The sequence below is a fragment of the Pristiophorus japonicus genome, chromosome 1 (genome assembly GCF_044704955.1).
Source record: "Pristiophorus japonicus isolate sPriJap1 chromosome 1, sPriJap1.hap1, whole genome shotgun sequence".
NCBI classification, from domain to species: Eukaryota; Metazoa; Chordata; class Chondrichthyes; family Pristiophoridae; genus Pristiophorus; species Pristiophorus japonicus.
Genome location: NC_091977.1, coordinates 230,459,446 through 230,481,979, shown reverse-complemented (window position 1 = coordinate 230,481,979; position 22,534 = coordinate 230,459,446). Strand labels below are relative to the sequence as shown.

The window sequence follows — 22,534 nt, the reverse complement described above, 5'->3', positions numbered from 1 at the left end:
CCACCACGGACCCTTTGCTGCGGTCTGGAGGGGATTGTGGGCACGGTTATATAGCCAGCCTGATTGTCTGGCCCTAGGTCAGTGACCAGCCCCTCGTTGTCCTCTTCCTCTTTCTCCTGAGGTGGAGCATCAGTGCCTTCTGGCAATTCTTGGCCCCTCCTGACAGCCAGGTTGTGCAGCATGGAGCACACGACCACAAATTTAGCTACTTGCTCAGGGTTGTATTGTAGCTCCCCTTCTGAGTGGTCCAGACGTCTGAATCGTTGCTTAAGTACAGTTATTATTTTCTGGACCACATTGCGTGTGTCTCTGTGGCTCTGGTTGTATTGCTTCTTGGCCTCGGTGTGGGTATCATGCAGGGGGGGGTCATCAGCCAGGTGGCTAGGCCATATCAGTTATCACCAAGCATCCAGCATTGTCCTTGTGGCTGACTCTTAAACATGTCAGAGACAGCACTCTCACGCAGCGCAGAATGTGAGCATCATCGAAGCTGCCCGGACATTTGGCATTCACTGCCATTATGATCTAGTTGTGGTCGACAACTAGTTGGACCTTCAGGGAGTGAAATCCTTTTCTGTTACAAAAGAGCTCTGGGTCCTGAGAAGGTGCCCGCATGACGATGTGAGTGCACTGTATTGCTCCCTGCACCCTGGGGAACTTAACAATGCGGTAGAATGCCCCAGCCCTCTGTGGTCATGGGGAAGCTGATAAAGTCCATCCTTCGAGCGTACAGGGTCTCCGTGACCTGTCTAATGCAGCGATGGGTGGCATGGTGAGACAGAAGGGAAATCTTGACCTCGGAGGTCCGAAGGGAACCGGACGCGTAGAAAGACAGTGCCGCGGTGACCTTGACCTCGACTGACACTGATGTCCTGATGGCAGGCTGCATATGTGGCCTGATGAGCTCACATATTTCATTGATCACCACCTTGTGGAAGCACAGTTTCCAAAGGTAGGTGTGCTCGGACACGTCGAGGTAAGACCTCTTTTCCTTGTACGTTCGGGGTGTGTATGGTCTGGCCCTCCTCCTCATTCTTGCTGTCTTAAATTGGGCACATAATGCTGTGCATCACACATTGAGCCATCTGCACTCTGCAGCATTAATCAATGCAGGCTGAGAAATGGCTGGCCCCATTGCAATGAAAGTATAATAGCGATTGATCAGAAGCAATAATTTCCTCACTAAATTACACCTACAATAAACCCTCAATAGTCCAGAGTCTGAAAGTATGTCTGTTGAGATGGTCACTTCACCTGAGAAGAACTCCAGAGTCAATCCAAACTCCCCCGAAGTTGAAGCAGGCTTTTAAATGAAGCAACCTGTGATTTTAAAAATGGCACGCACACCGCTGGGATTAGTTCAGAACTTTTTCCGGGCGTTTTTTTGGGCGAGCGATATTGTGGGCGATATGTTTGCGAGGTGGTGAACGTGACGCTGGGCAATCTGGGCGTTAGTTTCAGCAAATGTGATCATTATGACAAAAAAAAGTGGGTGGTTGGTATTATTGAATCTCAGCGTTAATTACGTGTGGAAATTTACGCTGGGCGATATTATGGGCGTTGATTTCGCCCATTCTGATGATTCCACCCCAAAAAAGAGGGCGGGCGGTATTATTTTTTCCCAGCGTTACGCATATGGGGATAAGTGTCCGAAAAATGTCCATCAGTTTCCATTTTGTGGCTAAATGGGCGATATCTGGGCATTATACGTCATTTCAGCGGTAAAATGGGCGTTAAGTGGGTGTTAAGCATGCAAATGAAAGTGGAAAATCTAGCCCTATGTCCCTTGTTCTGGACACCCACACCAGACGAAATAGTTTCTACCCTATCAAAACCTTTAATCATCTTTAAATGCCTCCATTAGATCACCTCTTAATCTTCAATACTCAAGAGAATACAAGCCCAGTTTTTGCAACCTGTCCTCGTAATTTAACCAGTTTAGCCCCGGTATCATTCTGGTGAACATTGGTTGTTGATAATGTTAACAAATTATTATTCTCTTCAATGCGTGCCTTAGATTTCTTTGGAAATGACAAGTGCAGATAGAATTGATCAACTGGTGTCTCTTGAGCTGGTGGGACCAAGGACTTAGTCATTGGAAATAAAGCAACTGGTCTGGAAACTATAAAATATAAGATAAGGGCACAGAAATTCCGCTTTCTCCTTCCCGTGGGCGTTCGACTAGATTTTAGAGAAATAATGTACACTTACCTGAAGCTGCTGCGCCCGCTCAATTTCCCAATCCACAGGCCTCCTCTTCCTGCTTGTCGCAGCGCATGCTCGAAGGAACGTCTGTAAACTGGAGCTGGAGCTGGAGTCACAAGGCTCTGGCCAGCCAATCAAGATACAGTATTTTCTCATTCATAATAATGGGAACTTCGTAAGTTGGAGTTCCCATTATTATGAATGAGAAACCGCCCCCCCCCCCGCCCCCAAACACCCAAAACACGAATAAAAAATAGAAAATATATACAACATATTTTAGATTCATTTAAATTAGTTATTCATTTAAGGAAAGGTAACTTCGATGGTATGAGACGTGAATTGGCTAGAATAGACTGGCGAATGATACTTAAAGGGTTGAAGGTGGATGGGCAATGACAAACATTTAAAGATCACATGGATGAACTTCAACAATTTACACCCCTGTCTGGAGTAAAAATAAAACGGGGAAGGTGGCTCAACCAAGGCTAACAAGGGAAATTAAGGATAGTGTTAAATCCAAGGAAGAGACATATAAATTGGCCAGAAAAAGCAGCAAACCTGAGGACTGGGAGAAATTTAGAATTCAGCAGAGGAGGACAAAGGGTATAATTAGGAGGGGGAAAATAGAGTATGAGAGGAAGCCTCTTGGGAACATAAAAACTGACTGCAAAAGCTTCTATAGATATGTGAAGAGAAAAAGATTAGTGAAGACAAACGTAGGTCCCTTGCAGTCGGATTCAGGTGAATTTATAATGGGGAACAAAGAAATGGCAGACCAATTGAACAAATACTTTGGTTCTGTCTTCACGAAGGAAGATACAAATTGATGGGATTGAAGGCCTATAAATCCACGGGGCCTGATCATCTGCATCCCAGAGTACTTAAGGAAGTGGCCCTAGAAATAGTGGGTGCATTGGGGATCATTTCCAACAGTCTTACGACTCTGGATCAGTTCCTATGGACTGGAGGGTAGCTAATGTAACAACTCTTTTTAAAAAACAGGATCGGTCCAAGTCAGCATGGATTTATGAAAGGGAAATCATGCTTGTCAAATCTTCTAGAATATTTTCAGGATGTAACGAGTAGAGTGGACAAGGGAGAACCAGTGGATGTGGTGTATTTGGACTTTCAAAAGGCTTTTGACAAGGTCCCACACAAGAGATTGATGTGCAAAATTAAAGCACATGGTATTGGGGGTAATGTACTGACGTGGATAGAGAACTGGTTGGCAGACAGGAAGCAGAGAGTCGGGATAAACGGGTCCTTTTCAGAAGGGCAGGCAGTGACTAGTGGGGTGCCGCAGGGCTCAGTGCTGGGACCCCAGCTCTTTACAATATACATTAATGATTTAGATGAAGGAATTGAGTGTAATATCTCCAAGTTTGCAGATGACACTAAGCTGGGTGGCGGTGTGAGCTGTGGGGAGGACGCTAAGAGGCTGCAGAGTGGCTTGGACAGGTTGGGTGAGTGGGCAAATGCATGGCAGATGCAGTATAATGTGGATAAATGTGAGGTTATCCACTTGGGGGCAAAAACACGAAGGCAGAATATTATCTGAATGGCGGCAAAGTAGGAAAAGGGGAGGTGCAACGAGACCTGGATGTCATGGTATATCAGTCATTGAAAGTTGGCATGCAGGTACAGCAGGCAGTGAAGAAGGCAAATGGTATGTTGGCCTTCATAGCAAGGGGATTTGAGTATAAGAGCAAGGATGTCTTACTACAGTTGTACAGGGCTGTGGTGAGGCCTCAGCTGGAATATTGTGTTGAGTTTTGGTCTCCTAATCTGAGGAAGAACATTCTTGCTATTGAGGGAGTGCAGCGAAGGTTCAGTAGACTGATTCCCGGGATGGCAGGAATGACATATGAGGAGAGACTGGAGCGACTGGGCCTGTATTCACTGGAGTTTGGAAGGATAAAAGGGGATCTCATAGAAACATATAAAATTCTGACGGGACTGGACAGGTTAGATGCAGGAAGAATGTTCCCGAAGTTGGGGAAGTACAGAACCAGAGGATATTGTCTAATAAGGGGTAAGCCATTTAGGACTGAGATGAGGAAAGAATTCTTCACTCAGAGAGTTGTTAACCTGTGAAATTCCCTACCGCAGAGAGTTGTGGATGCTAGTTCATTAGATATATTCAAGAGGGTGTTAGATATGGCTCTTACGGCCAAAGGGATCAAGAGGTATGGAGAGAAATCAGGAAAGGGGTACTGAGGTGAATGATCAGCCATGATCTTATTGAATGGTGGTGCAGACTCAAAGTGCCGAATGGCCTACTCCTGCACCTATTTTCTATGGGCCCAAGTTTCGAGCCGCGCCTAGAACGGCGCAGTCCCGACCTGGACGCCCATTTTTCGCGCCACAAAGTACGCCTAAAAAAACCCTCCGTATTCTCCACCTCCCTGCAGGTCCTCTGGCCCTCGGCGCAGCGCAGCAAGAGCTGTAGGGGGCGGAGCCAGGTCCCTGCGCTGAAAACAGTGCCGGGACCTCTGCACATGCGTACTACAGTGGGCGCACAAGTGCAGTAGCTCCAGGCGCACGAAACTGCGTGGGAGGGGCAGAAGCACGCAGCCCCTAGCCCTGGCCGAACGGCCTCACTGGGGCTGCGTGAATAAGGATCCTCCCACGGCCAGCTCCTGCTTCCTCCCGACCCGACTCGACTCCCGCTTCCCGCCTCCGGACCGGACCGGACCCGACTCCCGCTCCCGCTTCCCCCCCCCACCCCCGACTGGACCCGACCTGACTCCCGCTCCCGCTACCCCCCCCTGACTGGACCCGACCCGACTCCCGCACCCCCCCGCCCCCGCCCCCGGACTGGATCCGACCTGACCTCCCTCTCCCTCCCTCCCTCCCCCCAACCCGAACCGAACCGACCTCCCTCCCACCACCCCGCCGACACCTACCTGTAAATCTGGTGCTGGGGACGGGGCCTGCCCGAAGTCTCGGGCCCGGCCCGTTCAGCCTCCCTCCCCTTTCTCCTTTCCCCCTCCCCAATCTCCTCCCCCCCCAATCCTTCCCCCCCATCTCCTTCCCCCCCATCTTCTTCCCCCATCTCCTTCCCCCCCATCTCCTTCACCCCCCATCTCCTTCCCCCCATCTCCTTCCCCCCATTTCCTTCCCTCCCCCATCCCTCCCCCTTCCCTCCCTCTGCTCCCCCCCTCTCTCCCTCTACCCCCCTCCTCCCCCTCCCCTCGCTGTCAGAAATACAGACACTGACAGACAGAGAATGAGAGACACACAGACAGACAGAGAGAGATAGAGACACTGACAGACACACTGGAGGGGGCATCCCAGCATGCTGTTGGAGGGCTCCCGGTGCTGCAGTCGGTAAGTAGAAAATGTTTTATTTATTGATTTTTTAAAAAAATTATTTCTTATTAATTTTTTTTGATTGATTTATTGGTTGATTTATTGATGTATTTATCATTTATTATTGATGATGGCTCTTTATTTGTAAAACTGAAGTGTTTAATGTTTGTAAACTTCCCTTTAAACCCCGCCCCCCCCCCCACCATTCCCTACGCCTGATTTGTAACCTACGCCTGATTTTCTAAAGTGTAGACAAGGTTTTTTCGAGCGTACAAAAATCTTCACTTACTCCATTCTAAGTTAGTTTGGAGTAAGTTTTCACTGACGAAACTTTGAAAACAGACATAAGTGGCCGGACACGCCCCCTTTTGAAAAAAAAATTCTTGTCCAAAGTGAAACTGTTCTAACTGACTAGAACTGGAGCAAACTAAATGACGAGAATTCCGATTTCTAAGATACTCCGTTCTGCACCAGTTGCTCCTAAAAATCAGGAGCAAATCATGTGGAAACTTGGGGCCTATATTTCTATTTTCTATGTAATGTCTTATAAAAAATATATATTTTCCCAATTTTTAAAAAGTTTTTAATTATGTCTTAAAATAAACTTACCGTAGTGGGGAGGGTTTTTAACAATAAAATATATTTTCATAACTTTATTTTAATATGTTTTTGTGTGTTTTAAAACACTTGCGCCTGTAAGGTAGGCTATGCGCCTGTCTTTTCAGGCGCAAGATTTTTGAGGACATTTGCCAGGCAAGATATGGGTAAGTCCCGCAATCTTGCCCATACAAATGTCCTCGCTCCCGATCTGACTACGATCTGTCAAGCTCCAGCTTGACAGATCGGAAAAGCCGGTTTTCAGCGCATACGCATTGCGTGCTGAAAACCAGCTTTTCCGATGTCTTCCCGGGTCTGTAGAAACTTTGTACAGGCCCGGGGATGTCGGAATTTCTACCCCAAGATCTTGCAGCTATTCTGGAGTTTTATTTAGGTTACCTTTTTGGTGAGGGGGAGGCGGGCAGGAGGAGGGAAGCACCTTTAAAAAAAAAGAATGCTGAGCCTTTCTGTTCAGGCAATGGAATGGTCATGGGAGACGAGGTTATGCACGTATGAAGTGACTGCACTTTTCAGTTTGCACACAAGAAAATCGTAGGTCAGCCTTAATTATCGACGCAAGGGAAGTTGAGCCGATAACTCATAGTTGAAAGTAATCTTGAATAAACCTTGGTTACCACAAGAAGCATCTGTCGTATCTCACGGCTGCCCAGAAAATATAAAGACAGATGTTCCTCTTTAGTGCTTCGGCAGTAAAGGCTCAGGCATGGAAAATCGAACATCTCTGCTGGAGCCTGCTTCATTTAATGGGCAGAAAATCAGGCAGGCTCCTTTATAAGTGCACAGTCCTCCTCGCCTGATTTATTTTGCCTCAGTAATACTTAACATTCAAATGCTACAAGTGAAAAATCTCCCCATCTGTCTGTTAAATACAATAGCCTCAACTTTCCACTTTTGCAGTGGGTTGAACCCAAATGATGGGTTTGCGACAGACTCAAAGAGAAATATTAGGGCCGAGGCACAAGGGAAGTCCCTGAGCCTCCTCTGGTCAGCTCATTAGTTTAGCTAAAGGTGGATATGCGGGCAGGAGTAGAGGAGGTGGGTGTAGAGGATTGCATGTATGTGAAACTTAAGGGGATGGGGAACAATTGAGTGACACAACAGACTGAGAAAAATTCTTTGATGAGCCTCAAAAGGCACATGAACTGCAACTGAAAGGGACAAGTAGACAAGGATGCATAAACCTGGCACAGATAGACCCAGGTCTGAGACCTGGGAAAGATAGATAAGTGCAGCCATAGTCTGCAGGCAAGTGACAGAGTACGGCCAATGTCCAATCCCCATTCAATAGCTGTTGCAATGGAGGTGGGGTATGAGCTGGGTCGCCATTAGTGCCGCTCCACCGCCCAACAGGTCAATGTTGCCGCAAAGATCAGGAACCTGCCTTCTTGCCACAGTTGAACGTTAGTGGCACTGGACAGATGACCCCCAGGCCCTGTGGTGTGCAGCAGGGCAGGTGTCTTTCAACCAAATGGCAAAACCTTTGCAACTGCCTTTCCACTGTCTCGGACCTTGAGAAGGCTATTGGCATGTAGATAGGCCCGTGCCTGCAGAAATAGTTGGTTTGTCTTGGTAGACATAAGAATTAGGAGCAGGAGTAAGCCACATGGGCCCTTCAGCCTGCTCCGCCCTTCAGAAGATCATGGCTGATCTACCTCAACTCAATCTTCCTGCACTATCCCCATATCCCTTAGTAATCAAAAATCTATCGATCTCTGTCTTGAATATACTCAACAGCTGAGCATCCACATCCCTCTGGAGTAGAGAATTCCAAAGATTCACAACCCTCTGAGTGAAGAAATTGCTCCTCGTCTCAGTCCTAAATCACGACCCCTTATCCTGAGACTCTGCCCCATAGTTCAAGACTCTCCAGGCATGACCAATCAAAACTCGCCCTACATCTGCTGTGTCTGTCCCATACTTTTTGTTGTTACTTGAGATTCCCAGCATTTTTTTTATATCTCTCGGTTCTCTCGTTTTTTTCTGTAACTCAAAACAATTACTTATTGTATGAATACCACGCACGGCACATTCCTCAATACAGTGCTACTTTCCTTGGCTCTCGTCAACACTGATCCCATAACATGCTGAATATTTATAGACAATTTTATTTTTAATTATTCAGATTTTATTCAGAAAGAGTGGTGGAAACAGATTCAATAGTAACATTTAAAAAATAATGTGATAAATACTTGAAGGGAAATCAATGGGAAAATCGTGCAACTTTGAAGGAATTAAAATTACATTTTAAAAATCTATTCACAGGATGTGGGCATCACTGGCAAGGCCAGCATTTATTCAAAAGCAAAATACTGCAGATGCTGGAACCTGAAATAAAAACAGAAAATGCTGGAAATCTCAGCGAGTCAGGTAGCATCTGTGGAGAGAAAAACAGAGTTAACGTTTCAGATCAATGACCCTTCGTCAGAACTGGCGAAAGTTCGAAAAGAACATTCTTAAGGAGCACTGAAAGGGGGAGGGGAAGAAAGAACAAAAAGGAAGGTCTGTGCTCATAGAAGCATAGAAGTTTACAGCACGGAAGGAGGCCATTTCGGTCCATCGTGTCCATGCTGGCCAACAAGAGGCTATCCAGCCGAATCACACTTTCTAGCTCTAGGTCCGTAACCCTGTAGATTACGGCACTTCAGGTACATATCCAAGTACTTTTTAAATGTGGTGAGGGTTTCTGCCTCTACTACCCTTTCAGGCAGTGAGTTCCAGATCCCCACAACCCTCTGCGTGAAGAAATTTCCCCTCAAATCCCCTCTAAAACTTCAACCAATTACTTTAAATGTATGCCCCCCTGGTTGTTGACCCATCTGCTAAGGGAAATAGGCCCTTTCTATCCACTCTATCTAGGCCTCTCATAATTTTATACATCTCAATGAGATCTCCCCTCAGCCTCCTCTGTTCCAAGGAAAACAAACCCAGCCTATCCAATCTGTCCTCATAGCTAAGATTCTCCAATCCCAGCGATATCCTCGTAAATCTCCTCTGTACCCTCTCCAGTGCAATCACGTCCTTCCTGTAATGCGGTGACCAGAACTGCACGCAGTACTCCAACTGTGGCCTAACTAGTGTTTTATACAGTTCAAGCATAACCGCTCTGCTCTTGAATTATATGCATTGACTAATAAAGGCAAGCATTCCAAATGCCTTCTTAACCACCTTATCTACCTGGCCTGCTACCGTCAGGGATCTGTGGACATGCACTCCAAGGTCCCTTTGTTCCTCTACACTTCTCAGTGTCTTACCATTTCATGTGTATTCCCTTTTCTTGTTAGCCCTCCCCAAATGCATTACCTCACACTTCTCCAAATTAAATTCCATTTGCCACTGTTCTGCCCACCTGATCAGTTGATTAATATCTTCCTGCAGTCCGCAGCTTTCTTCTTCATTATCAACCATACAGCCGATTTTAGTATCATCTGCAAACTTCTTAATCATACCCCCTATATTCAAGTCTAGATCATTGATGTATACCACAAAAAGCAAGGGACCTACTACTGAGCCCCGTGGAACCCCACTGGAAGCATCCTTCCTGTCACAAAAACACTCATCAACCATTACCCTTTGCTTCCTGCCTCTGAGCCAATTTTGGATCCAACTTGCCACGTTGCCCTGGATCCCATGACTTTTACTTTCGTGACAAGTCTGCCATGTGGGACCTTAACAAAAGCTTTGCAAAAATCCATACATACTATATCATACACACTGCCCTCATTGACCCTCCTGGTTACCGGCTTGAAAAATGTAATCAAGTTAGTCAGACACGACCTTCCCTGAACAAATCCGTGCTGACTGTCCTTAATTAATCGTGTTTTTCTAAATGAAGATTTATCCTGTCCTTCGGGGATTTTTTCCAATAATTTTCCCACCACTGAGATTAGGCTGACTGGCCTGTAATTACTCGGTCTATCCCTTTCTCTCTTCTTAAACAAAGATACCACATTAGCATAGGGTGGAAGACAGGAGAGATCAGAGAGACAAAAGGGATGATGAGCTGAAAAGAAATGGTAATGACAGATGTTAGAAAAAAGTTAGTCCAGAATGGTATAAACGGTGGAATAATGACCAGCTGCCATTGGAGACAAAGAGAAAAAAAAACATAAAATCGGGCTGGGGGGGTAGGGGGGGGAGGCTGGCAAGAGAGCCAAAAATGGGCAGGGGTTATCTGAAATTGTTGAGCTCGATGTTGAGTCCAGAAGGCTGTAAAGTGCTTGCGTTGAGCTTCATTGGAACAGTGTAGGAGTCCGAGGACGGAGATGTCGGAATGGGAGTGGAGCAGGGAATTAAAGTGACAGGCAACCGGAAGCTCGAGGTCACGCTTACGGACTGAACACAGGTGCTCCGCAAAGCGGTCACCCAATCTGCGTTTGGTCTCCCCATTGTAGAGGAGACCACATCGTAAGCAGTAAATACAGTATACTAAATTGAAAGAAGTAAAAGTAAATTACTGTTTCACCTGGAAGGAGTATTTAGGGCCCTGGATAGTGGGAAGGGAGGAGGTAAAAGGGCAGGTGTTGCATCTCCTGCTCTTGCACGGGAAGGTGCCATGGGAAGGGGAGGGGTTGCTGGGGGTGACTGCGGAATGGACTAGGGTGTCGTGGAGGGTGTGGTCCCTTCGGCATTTATTGCCCATCCCTAACTGCTCTTGAGAAGGTGGTGATGAGCCGTCTTCTTGAACTGCTGCAGTCCGGTTGGTGTAGGTACTCCCACAGTGCTGTTAGGGAGTGAGTTCCAGAATTTTGACCCAGCGACGATGAAGGAATGGCAATATATTTCCAAGGCAGGACGCTGTGTGTGACTTGGAGGGGAACTTGGTGGTGATGGTATTCCCATGCGCCTGCTGCCCTTGTCCTTCCAGTTGGTACAGGTCGCGGGTTTGGGAGGTGTTGTCGAAGAAGCCTTGGTGAGTTGCTGCAGTGCATTTTGTTGCTTTGTGCCAATGGTCAGTATTATCATGGAAACAGGAGGTTGGGCCTGTTTCAACCAAGAAGTTTGACACCGAGAAAATTGTGACGCATCTTTTAATCAAAAATGACTCTGTCCACAAGAATTTTTAACACGTGTCCTTAAATTATACTTCAGAGAGAAGATGGAAATTCTACTGAATGTGGGCGATGCGCACCTTTACCAGAATTAATAAGTGGAAAATCAGAAAATGCCTGCCCTTGCCCCACCGAATATATCATGGTAAGGAAGTCAGTGCAAAAAAAACCCTCTGAGCTAATACAGGAATTATTAAATAACTTTGTGAGTAAAGTGGACCTTTTTTACCAACTTGGTTTTATCCTTTTGCTCCACAGCTGATTAGAAAGTGCCGGGCACAGAATCTAACCCAGCGACCCACGTTTGAACAGATCAAGAAGTACCTGCATAAAATTAATCCCAATAAAGTCAGCCCTGTGGACATGATGATGGCCCTGGTACTGATGGAAAATTGGAATTTAAGTATATATTATTTAAAACAAATCAATCACAGTAAATACAAGTGCTGATATCCTCCCTAATTGTTGCTGCAAAGTCCAAGGTTATATGTTACATATATATATTTTAGTTACATAGTATGTACAGCACAGAAACTAGTCTATGTCGGTGTTTATGCTCCACACAAGCCTCCTCCCACCCCTTTTCATCTCAGCCGATCAGCATATCCTTCTATTCCATGTGCTTATCCAGCTCCCCCTTAAATGCATCTATACAATTCACCTCAACTGCCCAACATGGTAGCAAGTTCAACATTCTCACCATTCTCCTGAATTCCTTATTGGACTTATTAGTGACTACCTTATATTTATGGATCCTAGTTGGATATAAAGTTAAATTGTTACCCTGTTCGTTTTTCAGTTCTATTGCACAATTGTTCTCCTAAATCAGAAGGTAAGGATAGTCCAGCCTAAGAATGTTGCAACTTGGCTGATTGACCAAGAAGTGCACCTAAGCACCTTGGGTTAAGAGACTGAAGAAGCCGGGGTTGTTCTCCTTAGATCTCCTTCAATCTAGAGCAGATAAAGTTAAGGGGAGATTTAATGGAGATGTTCAAAATTAATGAAGGGTTTTGTTAGAGTAAATAAAGAAAAACTGTCTCCACTGACAGAAGGATTGGTTACTAGAGGACACAGGTTGGCAGAAGAACCAGAGGGGGGATGAGGAGAATTAATTTACTCAGCGAGTCATTGTGATCTGGAATGCACTGCCTGAAAGTGCGATGGAAGCAGATTCAATAGCAACTTTCAAAAGGGAATTGGATAAATACTTGAAAAGGAAACATTTGCAGGATTATGGAGGAAAAGCAGGGAAGTGAGATTAATTGGATAGCCCTTTCAGAGAGATGGCATAGGCACAATGAGCCAATTGCTCTCCTTCTGTGCTATATAATTATATGTGTGTTATCTGCTTTTCCCTAGCTAGCTGGCACAACACATCATGTGCTTCAATCATTGGCACACTCCGTCATCCAGTTTTACAGCACATCAAAAAATATATGAATTGAATGATTAAAATCCCCTAACTAGTGATTGATTGATCACGTTCAACAAAGGAATAGAAAACTTGGCCATAGGAATTGGGCTTGCCCCAAGTTCTGAACTTGTGTGCTCGCAGGAGCAATAAAAATCATTTATCAACTGTTGGCTTGAAGTCCCAAGCTATAGAAGGGTCAACAAGGTAAAGACAGTCTCCTGCGGCAAGGAAGAGAGAACCAGCTGAGTGCAAGAAAAATGCATACAAAGCACTGGGGTTCATGTCTCGTGGAATAGAATTGAAAAGCAGAGAAGTTATGTTAAACTTGTATAAAACAATGGTTGGACCACACTGTGCACAGTTCTGGTCTCTATGGCTGGAATTTTGTGAGGGGTAAGTGGATGCGATCGGTGGCAGGTTGGGACCCTGCTGTAAACCCGCCGCCTTGCGCCTTTCCCAATGTTGGGTCTGTCAGCGTGAGCAGACCCGACAGGCAGCGGGGGACACAATTCAAGTAATTAGTGGCTTGTTTAGAGCCACTTAAGAATGATTTTCAGCTTACCTTTTGCATTTGATAGCTTGCCCAAAGGGTCCACACTGGTCATGGACCACGTCTGTGAAGCTGAGGTGGGAGTTCAGTGGCCATTGAATCAGCTGCTGAGGTGACAGCTTCAAACGTAAAGTAAAAGCTCCGACCTTACAGGGATATCTTCCCTCAGCCTCAAGCTCTGAGTCACTGCATTTCCACAACAGATTTACCATGTTGCAAGTCTTTACACAAGTCTCCATACAGTCTGACCTCATTACTTCTCTCACCATTGACAGATCAATTCTGACATCTCTACTTCACTTGCCATCAATTCCATCAGCATTGGTCCCCTTTATAGTCTCTCACCTTGGTGCTCAGAATCCCACCACAATCAGTCTCAGTACCAGCAGCACCAGGCACACCAGCAGCATCAACAACAGCACCACCGACCTTCTCCGCAATAATCTGATGCTGCACAGGAGAGAGGGTATCAGCATCCGACCACAATGCTGCCTGGGAGGCCAGGGATGGCCTCACCATGATCAGATTTACTTCACTTGATGCTGCACACCCTGACTGCCACATGATGTGCCAGGTTTTCAGCACCCCACACCTACACCATAAAGCATCCCTACAATGCTGGCACGGACGCGATGGGCCGAAATGGCTTCCTTCTACGCTGTAGATTTCTATGTTTCTATGTTTCTGATACGTCCTTACTACACAGTATAAATGCACACGAGACCCATGCTTGAGAGAAGGTCAGTCTGTGACCTGTCCTTTATTCCTTAGCACTCAAGTGATGAAGGTGGGTGGAGCTTCCCCTTTTATACCTGAAGGTCCAGGTTAGGAGTGTCTCCCACCTAGCGGTCAGTGTTCTCACAGTGTACAACTTAGGTCAGTTTATACATGGGTTACAATGCTGGTTGAATACATGACATCACCTCCCCCCCCAAAGTCTTATTGGGATCACAGGTTGAGTCCCTCTGGTGGTTTACGCTCCCTTGTAGAGCGCCTGAGTTGGGGCTTCGGTTGTTGGGTGCTGGCCTGAATGTCTGCTGTTTGCACTGCCTCAGGCCTGTCCGGACTGCCCACAGTGACTGGGCTCTCCTCCCTTTGGTTCCGGTGTTCGGTCACCTGTGGTGGAGTGAACTCTATATCGTGTTCTTCCTCTGCTTCTTCTATGGGGTTGCTGAACCTCCTTTTTGTTTGATCCACATGTTTGCGGCAGATTGGTAAGTTTAACTACCAGAATCCTATTTCCCTCTTTGGCAACCACAGTGCCTGCGAGCCATTTGGGCCCTGCAGCGTAGTTGAGGACAAAAACAGGATCATTTACATCAATACATCGTGCCCTCGCATTCCTGTCATGGTAGTGATATTGTGACTGGCGCCTGCTCGCGACAATTTCCTTCATGGTGGGGTGTATAAGGGATAATCGGGTTTTGAGCGTCCTTTTCATGAGTAGCTCTGCGGATGGAACCCCTGTGAGCGAGTGTGGTCGTGATCTATAGGCCAACAGGAGGCGTGATAAGCAGGTTTGTAGGGAACCCTCTTGGAATCTGAGCATCCCCTGTTTGATTATCTGCACTGCTCGTTCTGCCTGGCCGTTTGAGGCCGGCTTGAACAGTGCCGTTCTAACATGGTTAATTCCATTGCCTGCCGTGAAGTCCTGGAATTCAGTGCTTGTGAAGCACGGGCCATTGTCGCTGACCAAGATGTCCGGTAGACCGTGGGCGGCTTACATTGCCCGTAGACTTTCTACCGTGGCAGAGGATGTGCTTGAATTTAAAATGTCACACTCGATCCATTTGGAGTAGGCGTCTACTACAACCAAAACCATCTTCCCCATGAAAGGACCTGCGTAGTCCACATGGATGCGTGACCAAGGCTTGGCGGGCCATGGCCAGGGGCTAAGGGGGGCTTCCCTGGGCGCATGGCCCAGCTGGGCACACGTGTTGCACCTGCGAACACAAAGTTCCAGATCTGCGTCTATCCCTGGCCACCAAATGTGTGACCTGGCAATTGCCTTCATTGTGACAATGCCCGGGTGACCATTGTGGAGTTCTCTGATGAACACCTCTCTGCCCATCTGGGGCATGACTACACGGTTTCCCCACAGTAGGCAATCAGCCTGAATCGAGAGTTCCTCCTTGTGCCTGTGAAATGGTTTAAATTTCTCAGGGCATGCCCTGTACGTGGCTGCCCAGTCTTCATTCAGGACACATTTCTTGACTAGAGACAATAGCGGGTCTCTATTTGTCCAGACTTTAATCTAACGGGCTGTCACGGGTGAGCCTTCGCTTCCGAAAGCTTCAACAGCCATGACCATCTCAGCACCATGCTCGATAGCCCCCTCGGTGGTGGCTAGTGGGAGCCTGCTGAGTGCATCGGCGCAGTTTTCAGTGCCCAGTCTGTGCCGAATTGTATAGTCATTGGCGGCTAACGTGAGTGCCCACCTCTGTATGCGGGCCGATGCGTTTGCATTTATGGCCTTGTTGGCCAAAAGGGACGTTAGGGGTTTGTGATCTGTCTCCAGCTCAAATTTCCTGCCAAACAGGTACTGGTGGATTTTCTTTACCGCATATACACATGCGAGCGCCTCCTTTTCTACCATCCCGTAGCCCCTTTCTGCCTGGGACAGACTCCTGGAGGGATAAGCTATCGGCTGTAACTGACCCTTGGCATTCACATGCTGCAACACACACCTGACACCATAGAACGACGCATCGCACGTTAACACAAGTTTCTTCCATGGGTCATATAGCGTTAACAGATTGTTGGAACATAACAAATTGCGTGCTCTATTAAAAGCCCTTTCCTGGCTGTCCCCCCAAACCCATTCGTGACCTTTGCGTAGGAGCACGTGTAGCGGTTCTAGCAGCATGCTCAATTTGGGAAGAAAGTTACCAAAATAGTTCAGGAGCCCCAGGAACGAACGCAGCTCCGTCGTGTTACGGGGTCTGGGTGCTCTCTGGATCGCTTCCGTCTTGGATGCAGTAGGGCTGATCCTGTCTGCTGCTACCCTCATCCCCAGGAATTCTACCTCTGGAGCTAGGAAGACGCACTTCGCCTTTTTCAGTCGCAGACCTACCCGGTCCAGTCTGCGTAGCACCTCCTCCAGGTTGTGGAGGTGTTCTTAAGTATCGTAACCTGTAATGAGGATGTCGTCCTGAAAAACCACCGTCCATGGAATCGACTTGAGGCTTTCCATATTTCGTTGGAAGATCGCGGCGGCCGAGCGAATCCCGAACGGATATCTGTTGTACTCAAACAACCCCTTGTGTGTCGTGATGGTGGTCAGCTTCTTCGACTCACTTGCCAGCTCCTGGGTCATGTAAGCTGAGGTCAGGTCCAATTTTGAAAAAAGTTTGCCACCGGATAGCGTCGCAAAGAGGTCCTCCGCTCTCGTAGCGGGTACTGGTCTTGGAGTGACACCCGATTGATGGTGGCCTTGTAATCGCCACATATCCTGACCGACCCATCCGCCTTGAGCACCGGCACAATCGGGCTCGCCCAGTCACTGAATTCAACTGGCGAGATGATGCCTTCCCTCAACAGGCGGTCCAATTCGCCTTCTATCTTTTCCCGCATCACGTACGGCACCGCTCTGGCCTTGTGGTGTACTGGTCTGGCGTCCGGGTTTATGTGAATCACTACCTTGGCCCCCAATGCCGGGTTGAAATAATGAGTCAAATTTGTCCAGGACCTGTGAGCATGATACTCGCTCCACAGAGGAAATTGCATTGACATCGCCCCATTTCCAGTTCATGACAGCAAGCCAACTCCTCCCCAGTAGTGCGGGACCGTCCCCTGGGACAATCCAGAGTGGCAACCTGTTCTCCTAATCTTTGTGGGTCACGACTACCGTGGCGCTACCTAGCACCAGAATGATCTGCTTTGTGTAAGTCCGTAGCTGTGCGTCAATCGGCGATAATTTTGGCCTCCTGGCCTTGGATGCCCACAACTTTTCGAACTGTTTGATACCCATCAGGGATTGGCTGGCACCCGTGTCTAACTCCATTGATACTGGGATACCATTGAGGAGCACTTTCATCATTATCGGTGGCGTCCTGGTGTATGAACTGTATACGTGCTCCACATGAACTCGCTGAACTTCAGCTTCCAGCGATTTCCCCCAGTGTCCATGTCTGCAATTTCTGCAGGTATTTTGCTCATCTCTGCAAACTCCAGCTGAATGTATGCCTCCACGCCTCCAGCATGAGTTGCGGTTTGAAACAAAAGGTCCCTTGCCAGTCGATTGTCCCTGACTGCCCCTGTTATTGTCCTTGAGTGCACCATTAACAGGTGTTGATGGCCCCATTACTGGCCGCATTGTCCCTTGCAATGGTGTGAATCGCTGTTCAGCTTGCCATTGTCTCTGTCGAACTCCCCCTCTGGGTTCGACTACATGTTGGGGCATGCCCGATTGCCCTTGTCTGCCTGGAGAACTGTGTGCTGCTTTAACAATGTTGAATCTCTGTCCCAACCATTCCTTAACACAGTACCTCTCGTCTGTTCTGCTAGTGGCCATGCTCGCGTGGTTTAAATCCCAGTTTCTTGTCGCCATTGATACGTCCTTACTACACAGTATAAATGCACACGAGGCCCATGCTTGAGAGAAGGTCAGTCTGTGACCTGTCCTTTATTCCTTAGCACTCAAGTGATGAAGGTGGGTGGAGCTTCCCCTTTGATACCCGAAGGTCCAGGTTAGGAGTGTCTCCCATCTAGTGGTCAGTGTTCTCACGGTGTACAACTTAGGTCAGTTTATACATGGGTTACAATGCTGGTTGAATACATGACAGTTTCTATGCCCAATTCATTCCTTTCACATTCATGATCATTGCGGGGTTGGGGGGGGCGGCGGGGGCGGGTGGCGGGGGTACAGTTATGTCTCACCATTCACTGCAACTCACTAAATCACTTCCAAAGATGCACACAGATCTGTCCAAGAATGCAAATTATTGAAAATAAAGGTTTCAATGTTTGGCATCACATTAACAGAAACTTTACATGAACATTGCATAAAGCACCCTTGTGTTTTGTTAGTTGGTATGATTGTACTAGGATGAGGGTGAGTGTGAGAGGTGGCTAGTGAGATGGGATGTGATCATAGAGATAGAGAGGGATGGGTGGAGGCCCAAGGTAAGTTGATGTGAGGAAGGATGTGCAGGAGTAGGGTAGGGAAGGCAGAGTGAGGGGGATGTGATAAGTGGCACAGCAGGATGAAGTTGAGTGTGGCTTTGTACTAATGTTTCATGATCTACTGAGATCATTGAAGCATTTGCGCAACTGCAGCCAGGTCCTCCTGAACACATCCCTGCTTGTGCCCTCCTGTGCAATGTGCAACCAGGCTGTGTTGATTTCCTGAGGAGATCTCTTCCACCCATGGAAAGGGAAGAGGACCTCCCTGCATGTTGCGACTCCCTCCATAAACATATGGAGAGTCATGGGAGAGCCTGGGTGCAGCCATGCACCTCTGTGCAGTGCTTGTCAGTGTTTGCATGCGCTGGATGTGCTTAACAAGCCCTATCAAGGGAAATTCATTTCACAGAGTGGGATGGAGCCAGCAGCAGGGTTGGGATCCGCCACCGACATCGCCCCCAACGGACCCACCGAGGTTAGTAAAATTCCACCCTATGTTACTAAAAGGATATAAAGGCACTGGAGAAGCTGCAAAAGAAGATTTACAAGGATGATACCAGAACTGGATTATGCCTATCAGGAAATACTGAAATAAAAGAGAAGGCCGAGAGTGGTCTGATACAGGTCTTATAGGAACTTAGGAACAAAAAACTAGAATAGGCCATTTAGCTCCTCAAGCCTGTTCTGCCATTTAATGAGATCATGGCTGATCTTTAACCTAACTTTATCGCTTGCCTTCAATCTCAGATATAAAATTATCAGTTGACCTAGAATCAACTGCCGTTTATGGAAAATAGTTCCAAACTTCTACCACCCTTTGCAGGTAGAAGTGTTTCTTAACTTCACTCCTGAAAGGCCTAGCTCTAAGTTTTAGGTTATATCCCCTAGTCCTAGACTCCCCAACCAGCAGAAATAATTTATCTCTATCTACCCTGTCAGTTCCCCTTAATATCTTGAAAACTTCAATCAAATCACCCTTAACATTCTAAATTCTAGGGACTACAACCCTAGTTTGTATAATCTCTCCTCGTAATTTAACCCTTGGAGTCCGGGTATCATTATGGTAAACCTACGCTGCACTCCCTGCAAGACTTCTATCCTTCTAAGGTGTGGTGCCCTGAACTGCTCATAGTACCCCAGGCATGGTCTAACCTATGCTTTGTATAGCTGTAGCATAACTTCTACTTCCTTGTATTCTAGTCCTCTAAGTGTAAAGCCCAGCAGACCCTTAGCCTTTTTGATTATTTTCCGTACCTATCCATCAGATTTTAAAGATCTATGTACATAAACCTTTAAGTCTCTTTGGACCTCCACTGTTTCTAACTTTTCACCATTTAGAAAGTACCTTGCTCTATCCTTTTTAGGTCCAAAGTGTTTGACCTCGCACTTGCCTACATTGAAATCCATTTGCCACAGATTTGCCAATTCACTCAATCTATTAATATCTCTGTAATTTTATGCTTCCATCTACACTGCTTACTATGCCACCTATCTTTGTGTCATCAGTAAACTTGGATATGTGGCTTTCTCTCCAATCATCTAAGTCATTAATAAATACCGTGAATAGTTGAGACCCCAACACAGATTCCTGTTGGACACCATTCTTGCCAATTAGAGTACCTGCCCATTATCCCTACTCTCTGTCTCCTGCCGTTCAGCCAATTTCCTAGCCAGGTCAATAATTTGCCTTCAATTCCATGAGCATCAACTTTAGCAAACAGTCTCTTATGAGGGACTTTATTAAATGTCTTCTGGAAGTCCATATAAATAACATCCATAGACATTCCCATGTCCACTGCTTTAGTCACCCCTTCAAACAATGCAATCTGGTTCATCAGGCATAACCTACCCTTTACAAATTCATGCTGGCTCTTTCCGATCAGCTGAAAATATTCAAGGTGTTCAGTCACTCTATCCATAATTAAAGACTCCAATCATTTTCTGACAACAAATATTAGACTAACTAGTCAATAATTCACTGATTTCCCTCTCTCACCTTTCTTAAATAGCGGAGTGACTTGTGCAATTTTCCAATCTAAAGAAACAGTTTCTGAATCGAGAAAACTTTGGAAGATTATAATTAGGGCATCTGCAATGTTCTCACATTTAAAACCTTGGGATAGAAATCATCTGGTCCTGGAGATTTGTCACTCTTTAGTGCCATTATTTTCTTCATTACTGTTATTTTTGCTTACGTTAATTTTGGTTTGTCCCCATCCCTAATTCAATATTAATTTCCTTGGGATGTCCGGCATGCTAGACACAAGTAATTATTCAACATGTCTTTATAATTATCAAGTGATTTGAAAGGATAAACTTAGAGAGAATGTTTCCACTTGTGGGAAGTCCAAAACTAGGGTCCATAAATATAAGATAGTCACCAATAAATCCAATAAGGAATACAGGAAAAACTTCTTTACTCAGAGAGTGTGATAATGTGAAACCTGCAACGTGGCGTAGTTGAGGCGAATGGAATAGATGCATTTAAAGGGAAACTAGATAAGTACAAGATGGAGAAAGGAATAGAAGGGTATGTTGCTCGGATTAGATGAATTAGGGTGGGAGGAGCCTCGTGTGTAGCAATGGCCAAATGGGCTGTTTCTGTGCCGTACATTTTATGTAATTCTAAGTAAAACCCTTCAGTTCTTTTTTAAAATTCATTCACATATGGGCATCACAAAGCCAGTAGTTATTGCCCAAATTAGGCTACTTCAAAGGGCAGTCAAGAGTTGACCACATTGGTGCTGTGACTGGAGTCACATATATGCCCAGACAAGGTCAGCACAGCAGATCTCTTTCCGTAAAGGACATTAGTGAACCAGTTGGATTTTTACATCAATCCATGGTCACTTTTATTGATATCAACTTTTTATCTCCAGGTTTTTCAAACTGAATTCAAATTCTCAAACCGGGATTTGAACTTTGCTCTCTGGTTACTAGTCCTGGCCTGTATTACCAGTCCAGTAATATAACCATTACACTACCATATCCTGAGATATGTTGCCAGCGAGTGTCAATTGTAGGATTTTAGGAAAGGCTTCAATTTTGAAGCAATTTGTCAAAAAAAACATAAAATATATCACATTACATTCAGATACTAAAACACCCTTCCTAATTGATGACGTATGATCTAAAAATTATACATTAAACTATTTTAGTTTACAAGATCACAAAATACTTATGAATGAGGAAGGTTATCTTAGTTCATACATCTAGAAACTTCCTCATTGCAGCTTTCAATTGTTTCTTCAATAACTGCAAGGTTTTTGCTTCCAGTACTTCGCCTTTGAGTCAGAAGGTCATGGATTTCAGTCCCACTCCAGACATTTGAGTACAAAATACAGGCTGACTCCCAGAGCAGCACTGAGGGAGTGCTGCACTGGCGAAGGTGCCGTCTTTCAGATGAGACATTAAACCGTCTGCCCTCTCAGATGGTCATAAAAAAAATCACAGAGCACTATTTCAAAGATGAGCAGGGGAGTTATCCCCAGAGTCCTGACCAATAGTTATCCCTCAACCAACATCACCAAAAATCAAATTATCTGGTCATTATCACGTTGCTATTGTGGGAGCTTGCTGTACCTAAATTGGCTACCGCGTTTCCTACATTACAACAGTGACTACACTTCGAAAGTACTTCGAAAGTAAAGCACATTAGGAAGTACTGTATTCTGGAAAGACACAGTATAAGATCTTCTTTCGTTTTACTCAATCTGGGAATCTATTCCATATTTTGTGTGAAAAAAGCTGAAAACTCTCAAGATTGAAGATGAAATGAGCGGCAGTCAACAGCTAAAGATCCCTTTAATTAGTGCTGTAATGACTACCTCTCAGCCTCTACTGCTCATGCTTCATGGGCGGGATGAAGAAGTAGTTGTTGCAGTGCTGATTGACATGAAAATGGTGCATGGGGGAGGTCCTGACAACATCAGTGAACCCCTCAGTTTGAATATCTGAATTAGATCCCTGTCTCTTTCCGCCAGGAACACTGGCTGCCTAAATCAGAGGTCCTCCAGTGGTAAGTGGGGGGGGCATCTGGCAGTAAGTGGGGGGGGCATCTGGCAGTAAGTGGGCAGAGCATCTGGCAGTAAGTAGGCAGGGCCTCTAGCAGTAGGTAGGCAGGGTCTCTAGCAGTAGGTAGACGGGGCCTCTGGCAGTAAGTGCATGGGGCCTCTGGCAGTAGATGGCTGGCGCCTCTGGCAATAAGTGGGCAGGCGTCTGGCAGTAAGTGGGCAGGGCCTCTGGCAGTAGGTAGGCAGGGCC

The 22,534-nt window shown here is 46.2% G+C and overlaps 1 protein-coding gene across 1 annotated transcript in view; it reads left to right on the top strand.

The window, feature by feature from the left end:
* The window catches only part of LOC139261308 (atrial natriuretic peptide receptor 1-like), a 164,272-nt gene that overhangs the window by 102,289 nt on the left and 39,449 nt on the right, over positions 1-22,534 (top strand). The window contains exons 17-18 of the mRNA XM_070877062.1: positions 11,231-11,328; positions 11,442-11,561. Of these exons, the coding sequence (XP_070733163.1) occupies positions 11,231-11,328; positions 11,442-11,561 (218 nt within the window). The remainder of the gene's footprint in view (positions 1-11,230; positions 11,329-11,441; positions 11,562-22,534) is intronic.